Genomic DNA, 23009 nt, shown 5'->3' on the forward strand with positions numbered 1-23009 from the left:
AAATTACAAATAGTAATGACAATGTGTATAAGACTCAAAATAAATAAGATAAAATATTTTATTTTTTGCAAGTGAGTTTTTTTCCAATAAAATTTAGAGATTTTATATTTTTGTTGTTTATAATGAAATTATGATTGATCTACTATATTTTATTTATTAATTTAAAGGTTTTTTCACTGATTATGGATGAATTAGAATTTAGATACAAAATTGAATAGTTTGATTTGTAAAAGATAAATGATGGCTAAATTTGAAGTTTGAATTTTCTATTATAAGAGTATGATGTTTTCTTATTTAAATATTAAAGTTGTAATGAAAAAAAATAAAATAAAAACTTATACTTCATATAAAGTAATGTGACTAAGGTCAATGACATTCCAACTTTTGTGAATCACTAAGAAAAACTTTTAAATTATGAAAATTGAAAGAAAAGTTAAGATTCATGAGATTTTGAAAAGAAATAATCGATTATCTTCCTTGATAATTAATTATTTTAGAAGAAATCTCAAATTTAAAAAGTAATTAATTATATTTTTAATAATTGATTATTACTAAATAGAAATAATATTTTGGAAGTTGGTAATCGATTATTTAATAATAGTAAAATAATTATTTCAATGCAAAAGAGGTATAATAAGTTGAAATATCGAATAGAAATAGTAATTTGAAAGTTGATAATCAATTATCTACATAATTTGTTTATAAGATGAATATAACATCTAATTCATCACGTACAAAACTGACTTATACGAGGAGAATTACAGCCATTTATACCCAATAAATTTATAACGTGAAATTTCAATTATTGTATTGATTTTAAATAATCAATTTATTATACTGCTCAGGATATTATGGCAGAAGTGCATAACCAAACCAAACCCTTTGCGGTTATCATCACTGTGGTGGCAGAGACTTTTCAACAAATATCTGGTGGATGCAAATTTCTACAACTTTTATAGTAGAACAGAACCAGGAAAGTTATATAAACTGATACAAAATATATCACAGATTACGTTTTTACCAGTACAAATTTTCCACTATGTATTTAAAAAAGTTCAGTGGCCAAAATATGCAGAGAAATTTATAGAATTAGTTAAAACACAAGTAACTGATCAAACTCAGTTGTAACTCAAACTTCAATCTCAGGATATTACGTAACTTAATTGAACTGAACTGAGCAAATGGTTTTAGGTTTAGTAGTTTTAAGGGGATAAAATGAACAATAATATTGCCAAACAGTAACATGTGGAGAAATTGTAATACATTGATTACCAAGACAAAAATCCAAGCTAAGGTGCTAAGGTATAACAGTCCCCACAACAAGGCAGCACCAACTCAACACGGCTCCTTTACATAACCAAACACTGAATGCATGCAACTAAGCATTCTTTTCAGCTGCCAGGTACCCTCTCACTCAGCATATCCTTTTGTTTTTTCTGTCTTTCTCACTGATAAGGTCAATCTCCTGGAAATTCACATCAAACAGTTCCAATTTAGTGAATTGGCTCTATGATCAACATTGCCAAAAGCAAAGAGAATCTCCCTGCCATAATGTTTTTCCCCTCAGTCACCTCCATCCAAAAGGGTATATGGTCCTTTCTCTATAAATTTCAGCTCACTAATACAGTAACATACATTATCATCTGTTATTCCAACTTTGCATCCCTTTTAGACTGTACTAGTAATGGCTTCTATCCTCTACTTTTTAGTCCTCTCTCTTTCTTGCTCGTTTCTTTTCTCACTGTCTGAGTCCAATTATGTTATGAATCCTGCATACGTGCTTGTTCTACCTACTCAAAAAGATGCTTCCACTGGTCTCCATTGGACCAACCTTCTCAAAAGAACACCTCTAACACAAGTACCAGTCCTAGTGGACCTCAATGGAAACCAGGTGTGGCTCAACTGTGAGCAACATTACTCATCCAAAACCTACCAAGCACCCTTCTGTCACTCTGCACAGTGCTTCAGAGCCAACACACACCAATGCCTCAGTTGCCCAGCAGCATCAAGGCCAGGGTGCCACAAAAACACATGTGGTCTCATGTCCACCAACCCTGTCACCCAACAAAACGGTTTGGGTGAACTAGGCCAAGATGTACTTGCAATCCACGTCTCTCTAGGAACCCAACTTGGTGAACTGTTCACAGTCCCTCAGTTCCTCTTTTCTTGTGCACCTTCCTTCCTTCTCCAAAAGGGTCTTCCAAGAAACATCGAAGGAGTAGCTGGCTTAGGACATGCACCTATTTCTCTGCCAAACCAACTTGCTTCCCACTTTGGCCTACAACGCCAATTCACCATCTGCCTCTCTCGCTACTCTTCATCTTCCAAGGGTGCTATCATCTTTGGAGATGCACCAAACAATTTGCCCGAGTTTCACGGCCACCCTATTTTCCATGATTTGGCTTACACGCCGTTAACCATAACCCCACAAGGAGAGTACAACGTGAGAGTAAACTCCATAAGAATCAACCAGTACAGCGTGACCCCAGTGAGGAAGATATCATCAACCACAGTAGGACATTCTGGAGGAACCATGATTAGCACGTCAACTCCTCACATGGTTCTGCAGCAATCTCTTTATGTGTCTTTCGTTCAAGTGTTTGCTCAGCAGCTTCCAAAGCAAGCTCAAGTGAAAGCTGTGGCACCATTTGAGCTGTGTTTTCACTCCAAAAGCATCAGTGAATATCCTAGCGTGGAGCTTGTGATGGAGAAACCTAATGGTCCTGTTTGGAGAATCTCTGGAGAGGATTTGACTGTGCAGACACAACCCGGGGTGTCATGTTTGGCTGTTGTGAATGGTGGAATGCAACCTAGCGCTGAAATCACCATAGGAGCACGGCAATTGGAAGAGAATCTTGTGGTGTTCGACCTTGCAAAATCAAGGGTTGGCTTTAGCACTTCCCCACTGAGCTCGCTTGGGCTGGAATGTGGGGATCTCTTCAACTTCGTTAATGTCTGAGAGACTAGAAAGTTTCAGTTTTTACGTATGCTTATTTTTATAAGGAAATAAGCACTAATAAAATAAACTCACAATAAAAACTCTCATGGAACTAATGTTGTTGTTTTTCCCTTGTTTTGTTTGCCGATTAATCAGATCCAGTCATTCCGTAATTATTTTTATATTCATTTGGCATACTTAATGATAAAAAAAAATTGTATTTAAAAAAAGTAAAAAAATAAATAATATTTAATAAATATAAAAATTTTGTGTATATCAAAATATCGTCTTAAAAAGGAAATCACTTCATGCTATTAAAAAAGATTTAAAAGATTATAGATTATACTATTGACGAAAATACGTTTCAGAATATATAATTTATAATTAATTTTTAAATATTTTGAAACCATCACAGCAAGACTTATTATTATGGAATAACTTTTTTTATAGTCTAACATCTATTGTTGGAAGTATAATTTAGACTTAAAAAGAGTCAATTAAGAACATTAAAATGACCTTAATGGAGTTAAGAGAATGCTGATGTGGAACTTTTTAATGACGTGGCACTGTATAATTGGTGGCAAAAGATTTGTGTGCGTGGTTCGGAGGAGTGAGTGCGTGTTTGATCCAACGCCAAAACACCGAAACACCGAAACAAACGCTCCAAAACGTTTCCTTGTCTGCTCAGTACAGTCAACTAGTCTTCTCTCTCTCTCTCTCTCTCTCTCTCAGTCTTTTGATCAAACACACAGAGCGCAGTCGAAGAGGAAGAAACAAAGAAACCTTGAAAATGCATTCGTTCGGGTATAGAGCCAACGCGTTATTAACCTTTGCCATAACAATTCTTGCTCTCATGTGCGCCATGGCCTCTCTATCGGACAACTTCAACACCCCCACTCCCTCTGCGCAAGTCCAGGTCCCTCTCTCTCTCTCTCTCTCTCTCTCTCTCTCTGAGTGTGTGTCTCTATAATTTCACTTTTGTGGATCTGCAATTCGCCAATTCTTTTATCCCCTTTTTTGCTTTGCTGGATGCAGGTGCTCAATATCAACTGGTTTCAGAAACAGCCCAACGGCAATGACGAGGTAAGTCATTTTCTTTTCTTAATCAAAACAACATCCTGGCTGGTGACTAGCCTGTTGGGCTTCTTCGTTCCCGCTTTCTTCTTTGGAATGCCTCTCAGATTTAGGATCGTGTTTAAAGTTGCAATTTTTTTTTTTGGTTTTCATTTATTCTTTTGATTGCGATGTGGCTGAAAAATTGCTCCTTCGTTTTAAAAGTTATACTTAGGGTGATTACTGATTTCTGTTTGACCCACAAGTAAAAAAACCATTGAGTTCTTTGCACTTCGCCTTCTTTCAAAATTAAACTCATAATTGTCCAGTAGATGATATTTATTTATGTTTTATCTTTCTGCGGTTGCGAACTCGGTATTAACATTGATGCTTAGACGGTTTATTCTGCAATTTCAGTTTTATGTTTGTCGTCTCAGTAACAAACAACCAAAATATAGTGACTGCTAAAACATGGCATACAGGACACTTTTTTGTAGATTGTTTGTTATGTCACGTAGGAAAGAAAGAGTTTGAACAATCAAACACAGATGAAATGAAAGTAATAAATTAATTCCACGAATCTAAGGTGCCTAGTATTTGTATATGAGCAAAACTGAGCACTTGAAGCTCTGACTGTACTTGCGAAGTAGAGATAGAGGCAAATTAAATCTTACGCTTGACTTTTTAAAAATATGAAGTCTGTGTTTGTTTTTTCTAGTCCTTTTTTAGCCTGAATAGTTGCTTTCCCTCTATCAGATCTATTCGTAATCAGTTTTGAAGTTTACCAATTTACTTTTTAGTAGAGATTTTTATGTTATAAGATGATGAAGTATTAGGGTAAAGTTTGAGTTTGGTCATTTTTAGCGGGTCAAGTTCAAATAGATTACAGATAGCTCAATTATTTTAAGTTTCTACTGTTCCAAATCCCAAGACTATCAACCATACATGAACCATAGTTTTACATATTAATCTGTGATTGTTTAAAGCTTCTAAGGTATATTGTGCTATTTAGACTAGCCTGGCATGGTAAAACTTATTTATAATTGTATTGTGCTTTTTTCCTAGAAGAAGATCTAGTTTTACCAAATTTATGTTTCGTGCTCATGCTCTGTAAGCTGCATATATGATTTATGACGTTGAATGCCATAGTTTGTCAAAAAAAAAAAAAAAAAACAGCTTTTGTAATCATTTTTCTCTGTCATTTAAAGGTCATTTATTCATTATTCAATCTGAAGTGGAGGCGTTTTTATTCCTGCAGGTCAGCATGACACTGAATATATCCGCAGATTTGCAGTCCCTTTTCACGTGGAACACAAAACAGGTTTCTATCTTTAATTTGAAATTTTCATTATAATTAATTTTTGTCTTTCTCCCTTTGACTCTGAAAATTATTGATGTTCTTCGTAGGACAGTGAAGAATGAAATAAATTTCTTTTGGGGAAAAGTGACTATTTCATGAAATAAGCTAAAACAAATGTGTTTATTTGCGCTTTGATATCTTCCAACATATCTTGTTTCATGTCGCGGAATATTAATTTATATTCTTTCCGATTGCTTTTTCTTTTTGTCTGTTCAAGTTGCTTAATGACACATCCATGAGATCCTTATTTCCAATCAATTATTCTAGATAAACTGTGTCAAGGCTACAAATTTCGGTGCTGTCCAGTGATTTAATTCTGTTATTTTTGTATGGTTGCAGGTTTTTGTTTTTCTAGCTGCTGAGTATGAAACACCGAAGCATTCCTTGAATCAGGTTTGAATTGTTTGGTTTGTTTGAATCTACATCTGAAATATAATCATTTAAATTGTAAGTTTTCCGGCTTGTATTTATAAAAGAAAGAATAAAAGCAAGCCATGAAGGATCTTGAATTTTTATTAGTGAGGCGGTGGCTTCAGAATTTGTTTATACTAATCATATCACTCTGATAGCTGCGGCTTTGCATATTATGCTGCATCTCTGCCATCTTTGGTATGTGTTGTGTCATGTATGTTGCATAGGTTCTTGAAATGCCATTTTGCAGATATCTCTATGGGTTGGTGTCATTCACTCTAAAGAGCAGGGGAAGTTTTGAATTCACACATAAAATGGCTATTCTGTTTTACTGATATATGTTTTCTAGTCAGTTTTTTTAATACTATTCATATCACCCAGATGGCCGTGGCTTTGCATATTATGGTGCATATCTGCCATCCTGGTGTCGTGCATGCATGTTACTAAGGTTCTTAATTTGCCATTTTACAGATATCCCTATGGGATGGTATCATTCCCTCTAAAGAGCATGCGAAGTTTTGGATTCACACATCAAATAAGTACCGATTTATTGACCAGGTATGCAACTCTAGAATGATGTTTTTCATTGGTATGATTTGCTTCCGGTTTCTTTAGGACTTAACTTTTCTATTATTTCATGTCCAGGGAAGCAATTTGCGTGGCAAAGAATATAACCTTACCATGCATTGGCATGTTATGCCAAAGACTGGCAAAATGTCTGCAGATAAAATAGTCATGTCGGGTTACCGATTGCCTGCGGAGTATAGATGATGCCTTGTCATATTATTTTCTTTTTTTGTTGTAACGTTAAACCCTTTTTTATGACGGATATAGAATGTTAGTTCAAAGAACTAGAATGAGGAAGGGAATTTGTACTTTGGAAAGTGAAATCAATTGCGCTTGAATGAACACTGAAACATCCCAAGTTTGCTTTGTGGTCTTCAATTGTCTCTTGCATTGGTCTGAACCATTTTCATTTCTCCAAGAAAAAAAAAAAACTATGCTACAGACAGCCAATGTATATCCTAGAGCTTGTCAGCTTAATTTCCACGTTGGTATAGTGATCGCATTTGTATATCCTAGAGCTTGTCAGCTTAATTTCCACGTTGGTATAGTGATCGCATTAGTGATCACTTGGTGCAGATTCAGAGTGCCTAGGTTTTGGGGATTCTGTCTGGTAGGCATCTATGCTGCTTTTACGGCAGCAAGTTTAGGAATAGCCATGTTCTCAGGGTGATTTTTTTTAGGTAGATCTATGATTTATATTCATACTCAAACTCAACCATAACCTAAATCCTCATAGATTTTTCACCTATTTTTTTACTTTTTTTCATTTAATCCAAATAATCATAAATGTTTAGAATTTCTCAATTAATGATACGCCCTTTTCTCTCAAATATAATATACTATTATTAACTATAAAAACACACACGTATGCATTCAGTATAAATGCATTTGAATGTAATAAAATTTAAATATTAAAAAGATAATTTTTAATTTTTGAATAAACTTATGTTAAGTGTTACTATAAATTTTTATATCTCTGGCACTTTTTCAAATTCATCAAAATTTATCATTATTTAAAATTTTGTTAAAATAAAATAAAATTTTTAATTTGAATTTCATAATGTTTTCTTTCACTAGTTCTTTTCGAATGTATAGGCATTACCAAATATCTAATTATATGAAAATAAGACAATTCTTTCATTACAAAAATATAAGTTACTTTTAATTTGATAATCACCATCTTATACTCTTTACAAAGTCATTTTTTTTGGCATGATTTTGGAAACTTTATTTTATGTCTTTATACAGCCTATTAAAATTTTAAAAATTTTAATAAATTCAATAGTATTAGTTAATTTCTTTTAACAATTATAAATGAAAAAAAAAATTATATGACCCACTTGGGCAAATAAGTTGGAAGATATAAATTTATGCAAGTTTGAAAAGAAGAATGTCTTATTTGGATTGGGGAATATGAAAAGGGTAAATTGGTCATCGTAAGAATATTGAAAACAATCGCAACAATATAAGAGTTAGGTCTCATAATGTTAGTCAACATCGATTTTTTGCACTTAGTTGTCTGAGGTCAGTTCCGAACATGAACATGGATAATAAGTAACAACTCTTGATAAACAGGTACAAATCTCCATGATGTGATTTTGTTCATGATTCTGCATTTGTTTAAGTTTAATGTAGTGTGGTGTTCATGGCTTTGTCTATAGGTTGTTATATTTTTTGGAGATTTTTTATTGGACACCCATAAACGGCAGCTCCTCTGTTGATGGCTAGATAGAGGTTCGGCCGGGTGTTGGGAGGCTTGGTTTACGAATAAGAAGAAATAACATAATAAATTATTAAAAAAATTACATGTTCTTTTTATAAATTTTCATAAAGCACACAGAAATAATTAATTTTAAAATTACATTGCATAATATAAAGATGTAAACTGTAAATTTAATATTCATAAAGCACAAAGAAATAATGAATTTTTATTTTATTTTTCATTAGTATTTTCCGTGAAAAAAAAAATTAAACTAAACAAGGGTTTGGTATAAGTAGCACCCACTCCATCTACATAGAGACCTTTAGGCTTTTGATTCTCCAATTATTCTCTGCTATTCGCTCCTTCAATCAATCAAAACCTAACACGCTTCTTACAGGTTTTGTTATCATCATCCAAATTCATTAACTCATTTATTTGCATTTTTTAACTAAACTTAATTTGTTTCTTAGCATTGCAATCAATCATACTTAATACTAAGGATTTTGCACTGCAAAAGCAATTAGGGAGAACCACAAAGTGGAAATGAAGCGATTTTTTTTTTTCTTTTTTACATTTTACAATTTTTGGCGTTTGATATTTGTTATGTTCAGGTTTTGTAGTAGTGTGTGGTGTATGGCCTACAGTGGTGTGGTGAATTTGTTGTTGGCCCTTGCGGTTTGGTGTACTGCTTACATTACTGTTGCAGTTCTCGCTTCCTTTCGAGCATTCAATTACTTCTGTACTGTCTGAAACCTCCTTGCTGTTTCATAAGCTTACCATGGGTTATGCACAGCTTGTGATAGGTCCCGCTGGTAGTGGCAAGGTAATTCTATTGCTTTCACAGAATTTTTTCAGTTAAACCACATACCAAGGATTTAAATTTGCTATTTAACAAAAATGCAATTATCTGTGTGTCCTGCTTTTTGTACAATCAGTCTACCTATTGCTCGAGTTGGCACCACAACAACCCCTAATATTACAAGGCCATGGTCAGATTGTTCTTGAGCATAGTTGGGGATGATAAACCAAAATTTCATACTCTCTCTGTTAGCAAAATGCAAGAGTATAAGTGAATTGAAAAAACTGCATGGTTTAATAGTCACAACCCCAACTATTAAGTGCATAGTCCCCTTGAGCAAGCTTATTGACTTCTGTGTAGATTCAGAATTTGGGGACATCAATTATGCAAACTTGGTATTTCGCCAAATTGATACCCCTAGCGTTTACATTTGGAACTCTATGATACGAGGCTTCGTTAACAGTCACAATCCAAGAATGTCTATGCTTGTGTATAGACAAATGATAGAAGATGGGTATTCCCCCAATCACTTTACTTTCCCATTTGCACTCAAAGCATGTTGTCTAATTGCCGATCAAGATTGTGGAAAATGCATTCATAGCTGCATAGTGAAATCCGGGTTTGAAGATAATGCCTATGTTGCTACTGGATTACTCCAAATGTATGCGTCATGTGCAGATATGAAGTCAGGACTGCAAGTATTTGATAATATTCCCAAGTCGAATGTGGTTGCTTGGACTTGTTTGATTGCTGGGTTTGTGAACAATAATCAACCATGTGAAGCTTTGAAGGTGTTTGAAGACATGAGCCATTGGGGTGTCGAGCCTAATGAAATAACTATGGTGAATGCTTTGGTTGCCTGTGCTCTTAGCAGAGACGTTGACAGTGGACGTCGGATCCACCAGCGCATTCGTAAGGCTGGTTATGATCCCTTTGTGTCCACACCTAATAGTAATATCATTCTTGCAACTGCAATTCTTGATATGTATGCCAAATGTGGTTGCTTGAAGATAGCAAGAGAACTGTTCAACAAAATGCCCAAGAGAAACATTGTAGCTTGGAACAGTATGATTAATGCCTACAATCAGTATGAGAGGCATCAGGAGGCGCTAGATCTCTTTTTTGATATGTGGACTTGTGGCTTTTATCCTGATAAGGCTACCTTTCTAAGTGTTTTGAGTGTTTGTGCCCATCTGTGTGCTCTAGCATTGGGACAAGCTGTTCACGCTTATCTATTAAAAACTAACATTATTGCAACAGACATTGCCCTTGATACTGCTCTTCTTGACATGTATGCCAAGACTGGTGAGTTAGGAGGTGCACAGAAGATTTTTAGCAGTTTGCAGCATAAGGATGTGGTGATCTGGACTAGCATGATCAATGGTTTAGCCATGCATGGTCGTGGAAATGAAGCATTGAGTATGTTTCAAATAATGCAAAAGGATAGTTCTCTAGTTCCTGATCACATCACTTACCTAGGAGTTTTATTTGCATGTAGTCATGTTGGACTCGTTAAAGAGGCTCAAAAACATTTTAGACAAATGACAGAAATGTACGGTATAGTGCCAGAAAGAGAGCATTATGTGTGCATGGTTGATCTTTTGAGTCGGGCTGGTCATTTCATAGAAGCAGAAAGATTATTGGGGACAATGCCCGTAAAACCAAATACTGCCATATGGGGTGCTCTTTTAAATGGCTGCCAGATTCATGAAAACTTGTCTGTTGCTAATCAAGTGAAACCACAACTAACAGGGCGGGAACCTGGTCAAAGTGGGGTTCATGTTCTTCTATCTAATATATATGCAACAGCTGGCATGTGGGAAGAGGTAAACGTGACTAGAAAAGTTATGAAGCATAGAAGGATCACAAAGACAATTGGTCACAGTTCGCTTGAAATTATATAAGTTTGTATAATTTGTACAAGTGTATGAAACATATCAAATAGATGTGATTCAGAATCCAGAGTGGTAAAATTTTGTACATTAAATTTCATTTTTTGTGTGGTCACTCTGCCATAATACTGCCACACATGATTCGTTTCCTGTTTATTGACTTTTTTCTTGAATCCATTTATATTCAAGCACTCAAACTTTTGATTGCCCTGGTATTCACGCTCTCTTCTCTATCTTTTTGGTTATTTTCTTTTTTAGTAGCGGAAGTTTGATGTTTGAAGTTTTTGGAGGATATTGTGATTATAAGGTGGTGATAATATTGTTATAATTACAAAATGCAATAACATATATGGAAGGCCAGAAATCAGAAGGGGTGGTATAATGAACTACTTTAATTTTGTTCTTTGGTAGTATGGCCAATTTGTAATGTTGAAGTCTATTTGTCGGTTGTTTATCATGATTTTTGGTTGGCTTGACAAGTTGTGATAAATCAGCTTTACCTTGTAATATGTTTTGCAGGTCAGATAGAACTTTATCCACACGTTCCAATGCTTAAGAGTTTTGTGGAACATCTGAAACGGAAAAAATTTAGTGTTTGTGCTGTTTACTTGATTCTCAGGTTTGTGGTAGTTTTCTGAAAGCATATTTTCTTTTAAGCTTTTGGAATTCTCGTATTTCTTTAGGCTTCCAGCTGTTGTTGACAGGTGATTTTAAATTGTTTCCAGTTCATGACAGATGTGACCAAATTTATAAGTGGATGCATGGCATGCCTTTCTGCAATGGTTCAACTTGAACTACCTCATGTTAATATCCTCTCAAAGATGGACCTTGTGACTAACAAGAAAGATCTTGATGAGTAATCACTGTCACTAAATTTTCTTTCCCAAATTTGTTGATATTTTCGTTCATTCAAGTTTTAATATACTTTTGCTCTTAGTTTTTTGGATCCAGAGCCCACCCTTTTACTGTCTGAATTGAATCAATGGATGGGTCCTCTATGCAAAGCTGAATAAAGCTTTGACTGAATTGGTAGTTCATCTATGATTTTATGGAAGTTATGCCATTTTCCTCCTTTCCCAATAATATTATAAGTTAATATAATGTGTACATGTTGGTTTTCAATGTTAAACCGTTTATTAATGTCTGGGTTATATACCATGTCATGTTATATTTTCACAATTTGACAGCAATTTACACTTCCATCATATGCGTGCTGGGTTTGTGTAGAATGTTGGACTACTACCCAGGAACATAGAACATAGATAGCTATATTATTAGATTTGCTATAGACTGAAGTATAGTGGATTTTTGTTTACAACAATTTCTAAATCTAAATAAACAATTGAGTTTATCATTATTTCTTTTTTGTAAAAGTAATACTTGGGTGATGTTAAGCAACCATGAATTGTCATTGAATTTCTGGGCAAGATTATTGGGCTGATGTTCCTCTTTTAAATATCATATTTTGTCTGAGTGCAACCATACTCATGAGGTTCAGATAGGCCACCTGTTTTATCATTTAAATGTATTTTATTTCCAAATATGAGACCAGTCTTCTAAACTAACCCAATTTTGCTATGTTTCTGGTAACTGTACACTTATTAATCATCTCTTCAAAATAAATAAATATATATATATATATATATATATATATATATATATATATATATATATATATATATATATATATATATATATATATATATATATATATATATATATATATATATATATATATGAAATTTTCGCTTACGTTGGGATCAATCTTCAAAAATAATTAAGGGAATTGGTTCTGCTTAACCCATTACCATATATCTTCATGGGACAATCAGTCCCTATTGAACTGTCACAGCACTTTGTTTTTATTCTATCACCTTTTTTAACGATTTCCTCTTTCTGAACAGGTTAATAACTATAGCATGGTGAGTTTTATACCACTAGACTTGAGGAAGGAAAAAAGGTATTCTCTCTTTTCCTTGCATATCCTAGCTACGGTTCATTTCTTGAATAATCTTATATTTATATAGTTGGCATATAGCGGAGATAATTGAGCTCGTGCGTGTGCATCATAGACTGGTGTTGGATATCTACCATGGTTGTGATGCTGAAATACTAAATTTGAACGGTAAGAACTGGAATAGGTGTAAATTATTTCTATGGTAAAAAGACTAAAGATAGAATAACATAAATTAAACTATTATAGTTTGAAGATAGCACCATGGACCAACTGGAGGTTCATTGGCCTAGACGGCCCTAGTGTACACCTGTTTTCCTAGGAGGGAATGTTAGTTATTGAGAGAGAAAGTATAGATATAGATATCATAAAGGGAAGATCTAGATTAATTGTCTCAGCTTCTTATGTTTTTGTTGTTTTTTCTTCTTTTCTCATTCAATATATGGCTCTTGTAGCTTGTGCTTCCATAGCTGTTGGATGACTGTGAGTTGGCAAATCGTTGCAGGCTTTGAGATAAATGAACTTTGATTTGATTTTGTATTAGATCTTTCCTCTGTAATGGTTGAAACGAATAGAACATACCGTTTGAATCACTCTTCCTTCTTTTCCTTATAGTCCATGCTAGTCTCACCATTCTTTTTCCATTTGTTATACCTATTTTGTTTGCTTCTTCTATCTAACCTATTTTTGATTTTGTTGGATTCTTTTGTCTAATCAATTTTTGTTAGATTCTTCTATCTAATCTATTTTTGTTTTTGTAGATATGTATAGCTAATTTATTTTACTTTTTATTTTATAAACTTTTTTTTATCATTTTTTTTTATTTTGCCACTTGGAATATTACACATTCCATTTGAAAAATAAAAATAAGAATATTTTTCTTAAGTTAAAATATCAATGAAAAATGTATAAAGAATTTACCTAAAACAAAATATTTGTATATTAAAACAAAACATTTATAACAAGATATATAAAAATTAGAGAAATTGCATAACAGATAAGGAAAAACCCAAAATAATATTAGAAGTCTTTGTTTGGTAAATAAAATCACAGTTATATTGTATATAAATATAAATATGAAAGTTAAAGAATAAACATTATTTATATAAGGGTTAAATATGTTTTTAGTCTTTGAAGTTTTACTGATTTTTGATTTTAGTCCCTGCATAGAACATTGATGACATTTTGTCCTCTTAGTATGGAAATATGTATGTTTAGTCCTTAAAAATAGACGACGTCAATTTTTTAGTGAGGTGGCTAACGACTCTGCCACGTCTTTTCTGTACATTGCCTGCCACGTCTTCTCCACCCAAAATTAGGGTTTCGGATTGGGGGAAAGGGAAAAAATTCCTTCTCTGCGCCGCTACCTCCTCCATGGCAGCCACCCAGCGACTCTCACCGGCCACCATGAGCTCGCCCAAAGCCGCCTTCGCACAGCAACCACCGTCATCATCATCCCACCACCACAAAGTCACACCACCACAACATTCTCCTTCCTCTAGCGAGTTCGTCCGTTTGCATCGCCACCATGCCACCATTCAACCTCCATGGTCAGCCATCTTCAAACCTGCACTCAGAAAAAAACCCGAGACATGGCCAGACCTGGAGAGTTCTCATCGAGAAACCACACTTGCTGGATGTGTGGTTCTTCCTTCAGGGCAAATACACGGCTATTGCAACTTTTTATTCGTTCTGCTTCGCCTGAATTTCAATATACAATCATAAATTGGACTCACATTAATTTACTTAATTTCAACAAGGACGATCATATTAGCCTTACAAGGTAATCCAGGTTTCATATTCGTGATCAATTGAATGGGTATGATTTCACCGTCAGAGATTGTCCCCAAGATTGCTCTCGAGTCACCAAGGTTAGCTATGACAAGATCTTCACCCTGTTAATTTATCCTTCTGCATTGTTATCACAACGCTTTTTTTGGGTGGGGAAGGAATTTTTGGGTGCAAGAACACTGCAGTTTCTCCGAGAAGGAGTTTTTCCCCCTTCTCCCAATCCGAAACCCTAATTTTGGGTGGGGAAGACGTGGCAGGAAGAGGTGGCAGACCCGTTAGCCACCTTACCAAAACAATTGACGCCGTCTATTTTCAGGGACTAAACATATATGTTTCCATACTAAGAGGACGAAATGCCATCAATGTTCTATGCAGGGACTAAAACCAAAAATCAGTGAAACTTCAGGGACTAAAAACATATTTAACCCTTTATATAATTACTATACTATTTTTGAAATGATAATTTTTTCTTAATTTAGAAATTAAACATACAAATTAAAATTTTATAATTAAATATAACATTAAAGATAAAACATATTTTTATCTCATTCAAATATAAGTCTTGATATAATAATGATGTGAATATCCTGTTTATTAGTTATTTTTAAATTAAATTATAAAAATATTTTTACCTAATTAAGATATTATATTTATAAATGTAGATTATGGAATTTTGTTGCGGTCAATTTTTTTTAATATTAATTAGAGTATTTAAGAAAAACTGTGATCATTTCTCCTTATTTGCGGTGACATCCATTATGTTACCGACATTTGCTCCCTAAAATTGAAATCATTTCTCTTATGTTATTTCAATAACATAAACACGTGTCATTTTTAGATGATACCTCTCTATCTAGTTATACAAACATTAAAATAAAAATAAAATATATTTTAATTCTAGTTGATTTATAATTAATAATGTGTTTTAAGAAACATTATATCCTTTCAATATTGTCACTCAACAAAAAAAAAATGATTTTGTTATCCAGAAACTTATAATTTTAAAGAATGTTCCTTGTGTTTGATTGAATCCTAAATCTAAATATAATGTTAAAATGGTATTTTTTTTAGCTTTTAATATTATTAAATTATGACATAAACATGTTTATATATAATTGAATTATTAATATAGATTGACAGTGGTGTTATTGATAGAGGAAGAAACGCGGAAAACAGGGTGGGTCCCATCCCAGGAATGGAGTGGCGAGGGTGATGACTGAGATGGCGGAAGCGCCGAGAAAGAAGGCACTGCAGGAATGGCGCTGCCATGGTTGAGATTGAAACCAAAACCAAAAGCTTCGTCACTTTCAATAATCCTAACTACCACACTCATTCTTCTCGTATTCGTCTTCTTCTCGATAAACCCTCTTTCTCCCATTTCAACACCACGGAGGTCACTCCTCATCGCTCCCTCACCGTGTTCCTCCAAATCCGATGGAATCCTCAAATACCAATGTCTCTTCCCACAACACACCGCTCTCTCCATTCCCATCCTCTCCCTATTCCTCCTCCTTCACTTCTACATCCTCATCACCACCGCCCAGGACCACTTCTCCCTCGTCACCACCAAACTCGCCTCCCACCTCGCCCTCTCCCCCAGCATGGCCGCCGTCACGCTTCTCTCCCTCGGCAACGGCGCTCCGGACGTCTTCTCCTCACTCGCAGCCCTCCGCGCCGGCCAATACCGCACTGGCTTCGGCGCTATACTCTCCGCCGGCACCTTCGTCTCCGCCCTCGTCGTCGGCTTTGTCGCCATCTACGCCGCGCCCTTCTCCGTCGATCCCGCGCCTTTCGTTAGGGATGTTCTCTTCTACCTCACCGCTGCAATGTTCCTCTTCTACGTCTACCTCAGCGCCGAGATTTTCCTTTGGCAGGCCGTCGGCTTCGTTGCCTTCTACTTCTTCTTCGTAGGGTTTGTCTTCTACATGGATTTGGGGATGGCGGATCGCGCTCAAAAGAGTTCCGCGGATCTCGAGGGACAGTTGGAATCAGATCCCGACGCTGAAGTTTCGAGATCAGTAGAGGGAGAGAAACGCGCTTCTGGAGTGCGTGGAGCGTTTCGATTGGTACGTTGTTGTTGTTGTTACTGTAGTGGTTTCCATCTCGTGTGCGTACGTACATGGGTATATGATCTTTCCGTCATAGCTAGCAAGGCGATTGACATTGAACTACTTTGTTTCTTTTAAGGTTCCTTTCTAGTTTTTGTCTTTGATGTAGTAAACAACTCTGCATCTGTAATATGCTGCGACTAACTTTCTTGCATCGTTAAAATACTCACTTTTAGCATATTGCTTGCCATTTTTCAATGTTTTCGTGTATCAGTTTTAGTAATGTGATATGTTTCTCAAGTTAGAGGTAGAATAGTATGTCTGAATTTGGAAGGAAACGAGATACGATTAAAATCATGTGTTTGAGGTTTTTTTAATAGAATATAGTATATAGGGAAAGTTTTAGATATATGTACACAAAACATATTGATCATTCATTAATTTGCTAAGTGGGTGGTATTTCTGACAGAGGGTGATATGATTCTGTCTTAAAATCAATGATTCACCACAATATAGTCAATCATTCTTCTTGAGTACAAAGTTTAGGGAATTTTATGCATTGCATGGATATGTTTCTAATTCTGGTTCTTTACGATATTGCTTAATCACTCTTCTTGAGGCAGTCCTGACTTTTTCATCCCTTGCCCTATGCACTCAGATTTCTAAAACATGGGAGCTTCCTGTGGAAACTGTCCTCAGATTGACGATACCTCAACCAGCACCAGCTCAATGGAGCAGATTTTATGCATCAGCCAATATTGCACTTTGTCCACTGGCCCTCTTGTACGCCTGCAACTCATTCATGCCATTTAATCACTCCATAGTTTTCCTCCTTCCCAACACTCACTTTCCACTCTGGTCAGTTGTTTTCATGGCAAGCTTCTCTCTTGCATTTCTTCATTTTATAATTGAAAAGGAACCCCCCAAAACAGAGCATCTGCCCGTGGTTGTCATGGCATTTGTGATGAGCGTGTTCTGGATATCTACTACGGCTGGAGAGCTGGTGAACTGCCTGGAAGCTATAGGCACACATCTCAAACTGCCCCCAGCACTCCTGGGTCTTACTGTGCTGGCATGGGGAAATTCAGTAGGTGATCTTGTTGCCGATGTTGCAGTTGCTAAAGCCGGTCATCCGGCGATGGCTATGGCGGGATGTTTCGCCGGACCAATGTTCAACATGCTTGTTGGCCTTGGAAGTGCTTTAGTCATACAGACGGCCAATGTATATCCTAGAGCTTATCAGCTTAATTTCCACGTTGGTATAGTGATCGCATTTGTATTCCTGCTTTTAAGCCTTATGGGGTCTCTCTTAGTGATCACTTGGTGCAGATTCAGAGTGCCTAGGTTTTGGGGATTCTGTCTGGTAGGCATCTATGCTGCTTTTACGGCAGCAAGTTTAGGAATAGCCATGTTCTCAGGGTGATTTTTTTTAGGTAGATCTATGATTTATATTCATACTCAAACTCAACCATAAGTTAAATCCTCATAGATGGCATTATTGAAAGAAGTATTCAGCACGTATATATGTTTATGATGAGTTTCCTTTTAGGTTTCTCCATCAGGTTTAGGTAGGATAAAAGAATTAGTTGGGCCTGATCATTGGAATTTTTTAACATAACACTGTTATACCGTCCCAAGCAGGGTAAATCATTGCAATTACACCTGTATGTTACTGGTTCTGATTACTGACATTTTGTTCTCAATTGATTTCTTCTTTTTTTAAAGTTTTGTGAAATCGAAGGTGAGATTGATTGTTAGTTTTATTGAATGTACTTGTAATCGGTAATAAAATTAATGTTTTGACATCTCATTAGTCTGGAATTTTTCCATTTCATAAACATGAAGTTATGGTGGAGTAAAATATGAAATGCTTAATTCTACTTGTGTCTCCTTAGTCTGATCATTCTCCTCGGTCCTCAATAGATAGAAGACATCTTCCTTACCTCTGTTTGGTGGAGAGAAGGGGAATTACATTTTGTTGATTGTTGGAAAAGAACGAAAAAAATGAAATTAAAATTAAATTTAATTACTATTTTATCCCTACATTTTGGATTATATAATGTTTAAAGTGAGGGTTATATATTTTTCAAATAATTAATCTTCTATATGATTAATATTCATCTCTTGTATTTTAAAAGATTCCGCTGCTCAAAACAATGCATGGGAAGTGAAGAAGCCTTGTAAAAACCCTGACAGTTCTTGAAGCCTATTTCAGCATGCATTGGTTTCTTTACTTTGGTAGTAAACACAATATCATTCATCTTCTGACTCCAGTAAACTCATTCTCACAACCATCAAAACCTAATTTATCTAAATATAAAATATTTCTTAATTTTAGTTTTTAAAGTTTTCAAGAATATTAAAAAATAAGTGAATTTTTAAATATTTGACATGATAATCAAATTTATCGTATTTTTAACTCAAAAATTGTTAGGAGTATTTGTTTTAGTGTACGGTTATTCTATTATAATTTTATCTTAACTAAACTCTAAACAACTTTATGATTGGATTTCCATCCAAATTTCTGATCTCACTCCATAACATTTTATTTTTCTCTTATTTGATTTTGTTAAGATGGTAGATAAGATGGCAGTGGATAAAATATGTGATAAATAGTTAGTAATTCCAGGTATTTATTATTATATCACTTATATACGTGAATATATGATATTTGTAAAAAATAAAATAAAATAAATTTATATTTTATTGAGTTAAATTTAATTAAAATTAAAATTAATTCATATTTTATTAAGTTAAATTTAATTAAAATTTAATTTTAATTTATATTATATTATATTTCATATTATTTTTTTAAAATTTTATTTTAAAAAATTATAAAATATATTGTTTTAAAATATTCTTATAGATATTTTTAAATAATATTCATACAAATAAGGAATAGATAAGCATTGTTGTTAGGGATCTAACCCGTTACCATGTAGAGTGTTGGAATAATTGTTAGCCAATGAAATAAAAGTTGATGTGTGTAAAAAGTGAGCACTGAATGAATATGCCACTCACAATCTAACCTTTTCTATCTTATAATGTGTTTTTGGTCTCTTGACCTTTGGGAGTTGAAAAACAGCATCTTTAATCATATCATCACTGACTTATTCAATGGTTCTCTTTCACCCAAACCCTACCAATCATACCACTCCCACAAATTTCACATTAAAAATTACCATCCATCTATTCAATCAATTTCACACTTTAATATGGATCAAAACTTCTTACCACATCTTAGACTAACATTTCTTCATTTTTTTATTAATTATTCAATGCTTCATAGAAGCTTAATATATCTTCTTCTAGTTACACAAATCAATATAAGATAGAAAATACGAATATAAATGCATTTTTAATTAAACCTTCTTGACAAGTAAACCAACTTAACATATTTTATGATTTTTTAAAATTATCTAGAATTTTATATATATTGTTGAAAATTTCATCTCGATTAAAAATAAAACCAATTCATAATATATAAATGGATACAAACTTCACTTTACAAGTCGGTTTTGTAAGATTGAGTTAGACTTAAAATTTACTTCTAACCTATATAACTTAATATATTCTCTCGTGTCCTCTTTTTCTTCTCAAAATCGAATCTTAAGACTATATGTAATATGTCTAAGGAATCTCACTGTCCTTCCACTTTTCAATTTTTTTTTTTTAAATTCAAAAGTGTATTTTTAGAAAATAATTCAGTTATTTAAAGAAATTAAGGATTGTAGGTACCCTTATTTGTTACTTGGGATTATATGTCTCAAGCAGGTCAATGTAACCTAATGCTTCCCATTCATCTTAGTACATTTTATAAATAACACTATACTGTGTAATTTAAAGATAAAACACATTTTTTTAAATAATTTTTAAAACAAAAATATATTTAACCTATATTTTAAATAACTAATAATAAATAATATTAATAAAATTAAATTCATTTGATAATAATTAATAATAATAAAATTATATGAAATATAATAATTGTGAGATCTATAAATTTTAATAATTATAAAAATATAAAAATATTTTTAAATATTTAAAGGAAAAGAAAAAACCGTTTCTTAGTTATAATTTAAATGATTTATTTTATTAAAAAAATTAAAAAGAAGATTTGGTGAATAATTATTTAATTAGAAAAAATATGATTGAAAATTGTTAATTGATATTGTTAGAAGTTGTTACATTGTTACAAATTAAAATATATTCTTATATATTATTAGATATTATCATATATTTTTATATATTATTATATTATATAAATGAGAATAAAATATTGTATTTTTCATAGAAATATTCGATTTTTAAATACGAGAGGACAATGTTTAGGGTGAGAATTTTAACAAAGATGCCAGTAAATTTAGGAAGAAGTAAAAAATACAAGATTGGTGGAATATTTTAGGTTTAATACCACTTTTGGTCCCTAGTTTGGGAGGGTTTGTTCAATATAGTCCTACCTTTTTTTCCATAATATCCCATCTTTTGAAAAAACTGTTCAATTGAGTCCTTTTTTGTTACGACGTCAATTTTCTAACGGTGCTGATTACAACGTCAATAAGTTTTTTCATGCATTCACCTATCCAAATGTTATTCTAACAGTCCTGACATAATGTTAGGACTTATTGACGTTGTAATCAGGACTGTTAGAATAACATTTGGATAGGTGAATGCATGAAAAAACTTATTGACGTTGAGAAAATTGACGTCGTAACCAAAAAGGAGTCAATTAAACAGTTTTTTCAAAAAGTGGAATCAATTGTTACTAAAAAAAGGTAGAACCATATTGAACAAAACCTCCCAAACTAGGGACCAAAAATGATATTAAGCCAATATTTTATATGAGTAAATGGTGGAGTATGTTACAGGATGACGGCCTATAGGCCACTTTGAAGTCATATAACAATTAATAAATCATAATTGCGTATATTTATCACATAAAGTAAAGATTTAAAGTAGTATTAAATATGAAAACAATAAAGTGACAAGGATGTATGTATTTATAATGTATTAAGTTAAATATTTCAAGACAATATAAGAGGAAATTCAAGAATAATTAGGAAAAACGAGTTTTTGTCATTTTTATATATTTTTCAAGTAAATATAATGTGTTTATACATGTTTTTAGATTTTGAAAATTTTGTATAATAGATAACATTTTAAAACTTCAATTTAACTTTTTCTTTGTAATTGAGTGCATTCTTTTTGCTTAGGTGGTTGGTGGGTTAACTTAACCTACATAAGTTTCATTGGGAAAGCTGGATTACAGGGAGATCAAGTCCATCTTTTTAATCTATTATACAAATACTTTCATTTATGGTCTGATCCAAAGGTGCAATAAAGTTGATTAGTTTCATATAAATATTAAGGTTTAATAGGTTCAGAGGTCCCTATATTTGGGGGTTTGTTTCAATTGGGTCCTCCAATTTTGAAAGTGATCAATTAGGTTCCTAATTTTGTCAATTTGAATCAATACAAGTTAAATGCAGTTAACGTGAAGTTTTTGAACATGTGGCACGCTGACGCTTCCACGTGGCACCGTTTCAAGTGCATAGGTGGATTATAAAAGGGTGAAATCCCTTTTAATTTAGGGATTTCACCTTCAAATACACCCTTTTAATTTAGGGATTTCACCCTTTTATAATCCACNTATGCACTTGAAACGATGCCACCTGGAAGCGTCAGCGTGNCACATGTTCAAAAACTTCACGGCGTTAACTGCATTTAACAGAAAGGCTTTTATTGATTCAAATTGACAAAATTAGGGACCTAATTGATCATTTCAAAAATTGGAGGACTCAATTGAAACAAACATCCAAATATAGGGACCTCCAAACCTATTAAACCAAATATTAATTAAAGAGTATAAACATGTCATTGTAATAATAGACACTGAGCCTCCTTCGTTGAAGAAAAATCATGTGCAACCTAGAAAACACATCTTATATATGATCATTCAAGGAAACAATTATGCTATTACATGACATGTGTGAATGTATGGGATATTTTATATAATTTGATAATTATAAAGTAACATGTTTTAGTATAGGTAAAACTTGATTCCTAATTATAATAAAATTTATCTTGAAGATGGTTCTTCATTATCTAAGCTACGTCGTCTCTTTTCTGTTCATGTAAATGAGTATCTGTCAAAGGCACTCTGAGACTTATGTTAGTGATTTTAGTGAATAAATTTGTGATAAAGATGATTAATAAGAATTAATTAAGTGGCGTCCTTGTAAAACATATATTTATAAATCTTATAATATGCTTACAATTATTTCTGACCCATTAATTATCAATAAATAACTTATTATTTTTATTAATTTCCAATTAATGATTATTATTCTTATTAATTGTCAATTAATTGTTGTTATTGCTCAGACTAAATTATCAATTAATTAATGTTCCTCACCGGTCGGTCATTTGTTGGATGGTCGACCGCCCGGTCCTTGGTCAACCGGATGGTCATACAGTATAAGGCCCCCCAAGCC

General features: G+C 33.5%; 4 protein-coding genes and 1 long non-coding RNA gene across 9 annotated transcripts; all 5 read left to right on the forward strand.

The window, feature by feature from the left end:
* The first annotated feature begins 1627 nt into the window (after positions 1-1627).
* On the forward strand, positions 1628-3067 carry LOC106775492 (basic 7S globulin 2-like). The gene has a single exon (XM_014662621.2). The coding sequence runs from the start codon at positions 1685-1687 to the stop codon at positions 2957-2959; it is 1275 nt and encodes a 424-aa protein (XP_014518107.1). The 5' UTR covers positions 1628-1684; the 3' UTR covers positions 2960-3067.
* Positions 3068-3728: 661 nt separating this feature from the next.
* LOC106775100 (signal peptidase complex subunit 3B) lies at positions 3729-6707 on the forward strand. Its single transcript, XM_014662145.2, has 6 exons — positions 3729-3854; positions 3974-4021; positions 5250-5312; positions 5691-5744; positions 6234-6320; positions 6408-6707. Exons 1-6 carry the CDS (start codon positions 3729-3731, stop codon positions 6531-6533), a joined length of 504 nt encoding a protein of 167 aa, XP_014517631.1. The 3' UTR covers positions 6534-6707.
* Positions 6708-7822: 1115 nt separating this feature from the next.
* On the forward strand, positions 7823-11341 carry LOC106775812 (putative pentatricopeptide repeat-containing protein At3g05240). Of its 3 annotated transcripts, XR_002669803.1 has the most exons (4): positions 8238-8428; positions 8643-8854; positions 8967-10797; positions 11242-11341. XR_002669803.1 is itself a non-coding variant. In XM_014663013.2 (3 exons), the coding sequence occupies exon 3, from the start codon at positions 9049-9051 to the stop codon at positions 10732-10734; it is 1686 nt and encodes a 561-aa protein (XP_014518499.1). In that variant the 5' UTR covers positions 7823-7904; positions 8643-8854; positions 8967-9048; the 3' UTR covers positions 10735-11233. The 3 variants fall into 3 exon arrangements, 2 of the variants coding, with proteins under 2 accessions (XP_014518499.1, XP_022642317.1); XM_014663013.2 differs by lacking the exons at positions 8238-8428; positions 11242-11341 and adding an exon at positions 7823-7904 and having other exon boundaries at positions 8967-11233; XM_022786596.1 differs by lacking the exon at positions 11242-11341 and having other exon boundaries at positions 8967-11233.
* Positions 11342-11447: 106 nt separating this feature from the next.
* LOC106775814 lies at positions 11448-13199 on the forward strand. Of its 3 annotated transcripts, none has more exons than XR_002669804.1 (3): positions 11448-11751; positions 12627-12682; positions 13132-13185. It is a non-coding gene; the product is annotated as an uncharacterized LOC106775814 (long non-coding RNA). The 3 variants fall into 3 exon arrangements; XR_002669805.1 differs by lacking the exon at positions 13132-13185 and adding an exon at positions 12761-12815; XR_002669806.1 differs by having other exon boundaries at positions 11451-11578; positions 13132-13199.
* A 2408-nt stretch (positions 13200-15607) lies between these two features.
* LOC106775813 (cation/calcium exchanger 5) lies at positions 15608-18182 on the forward strand. The gene is made up of 2 exons (XM_014663015.2): positions 15608-16533; positions 17174-18182. Exons 1-2 carry the CDS (start codon positions 15724-15726, stop codon positions 17936-17938), a joined length of 1575 nt encoding a protein of 524 aa, XP_014518501.1. The 5' UTR covers positions 15608-15723; the 3' UTR covers positions 17939-18182.
* Positions 18183-23009: the final 4827 nt, after the last annotated feature.

This window comes from Vigna radiata, chromosome 10, assembly GCF_000741045.1.
Source record: "Vigna radiata var. radiata cultivar VC1973A chromosome 10, Vradiata_ver6, whole genome shotgun sequence".
NCBI lineage: Eukaryota > Viridiplantae > Streptophyta > Magnoliopsida > Fabales > Fabaceae > Vigna > Vigna radiata.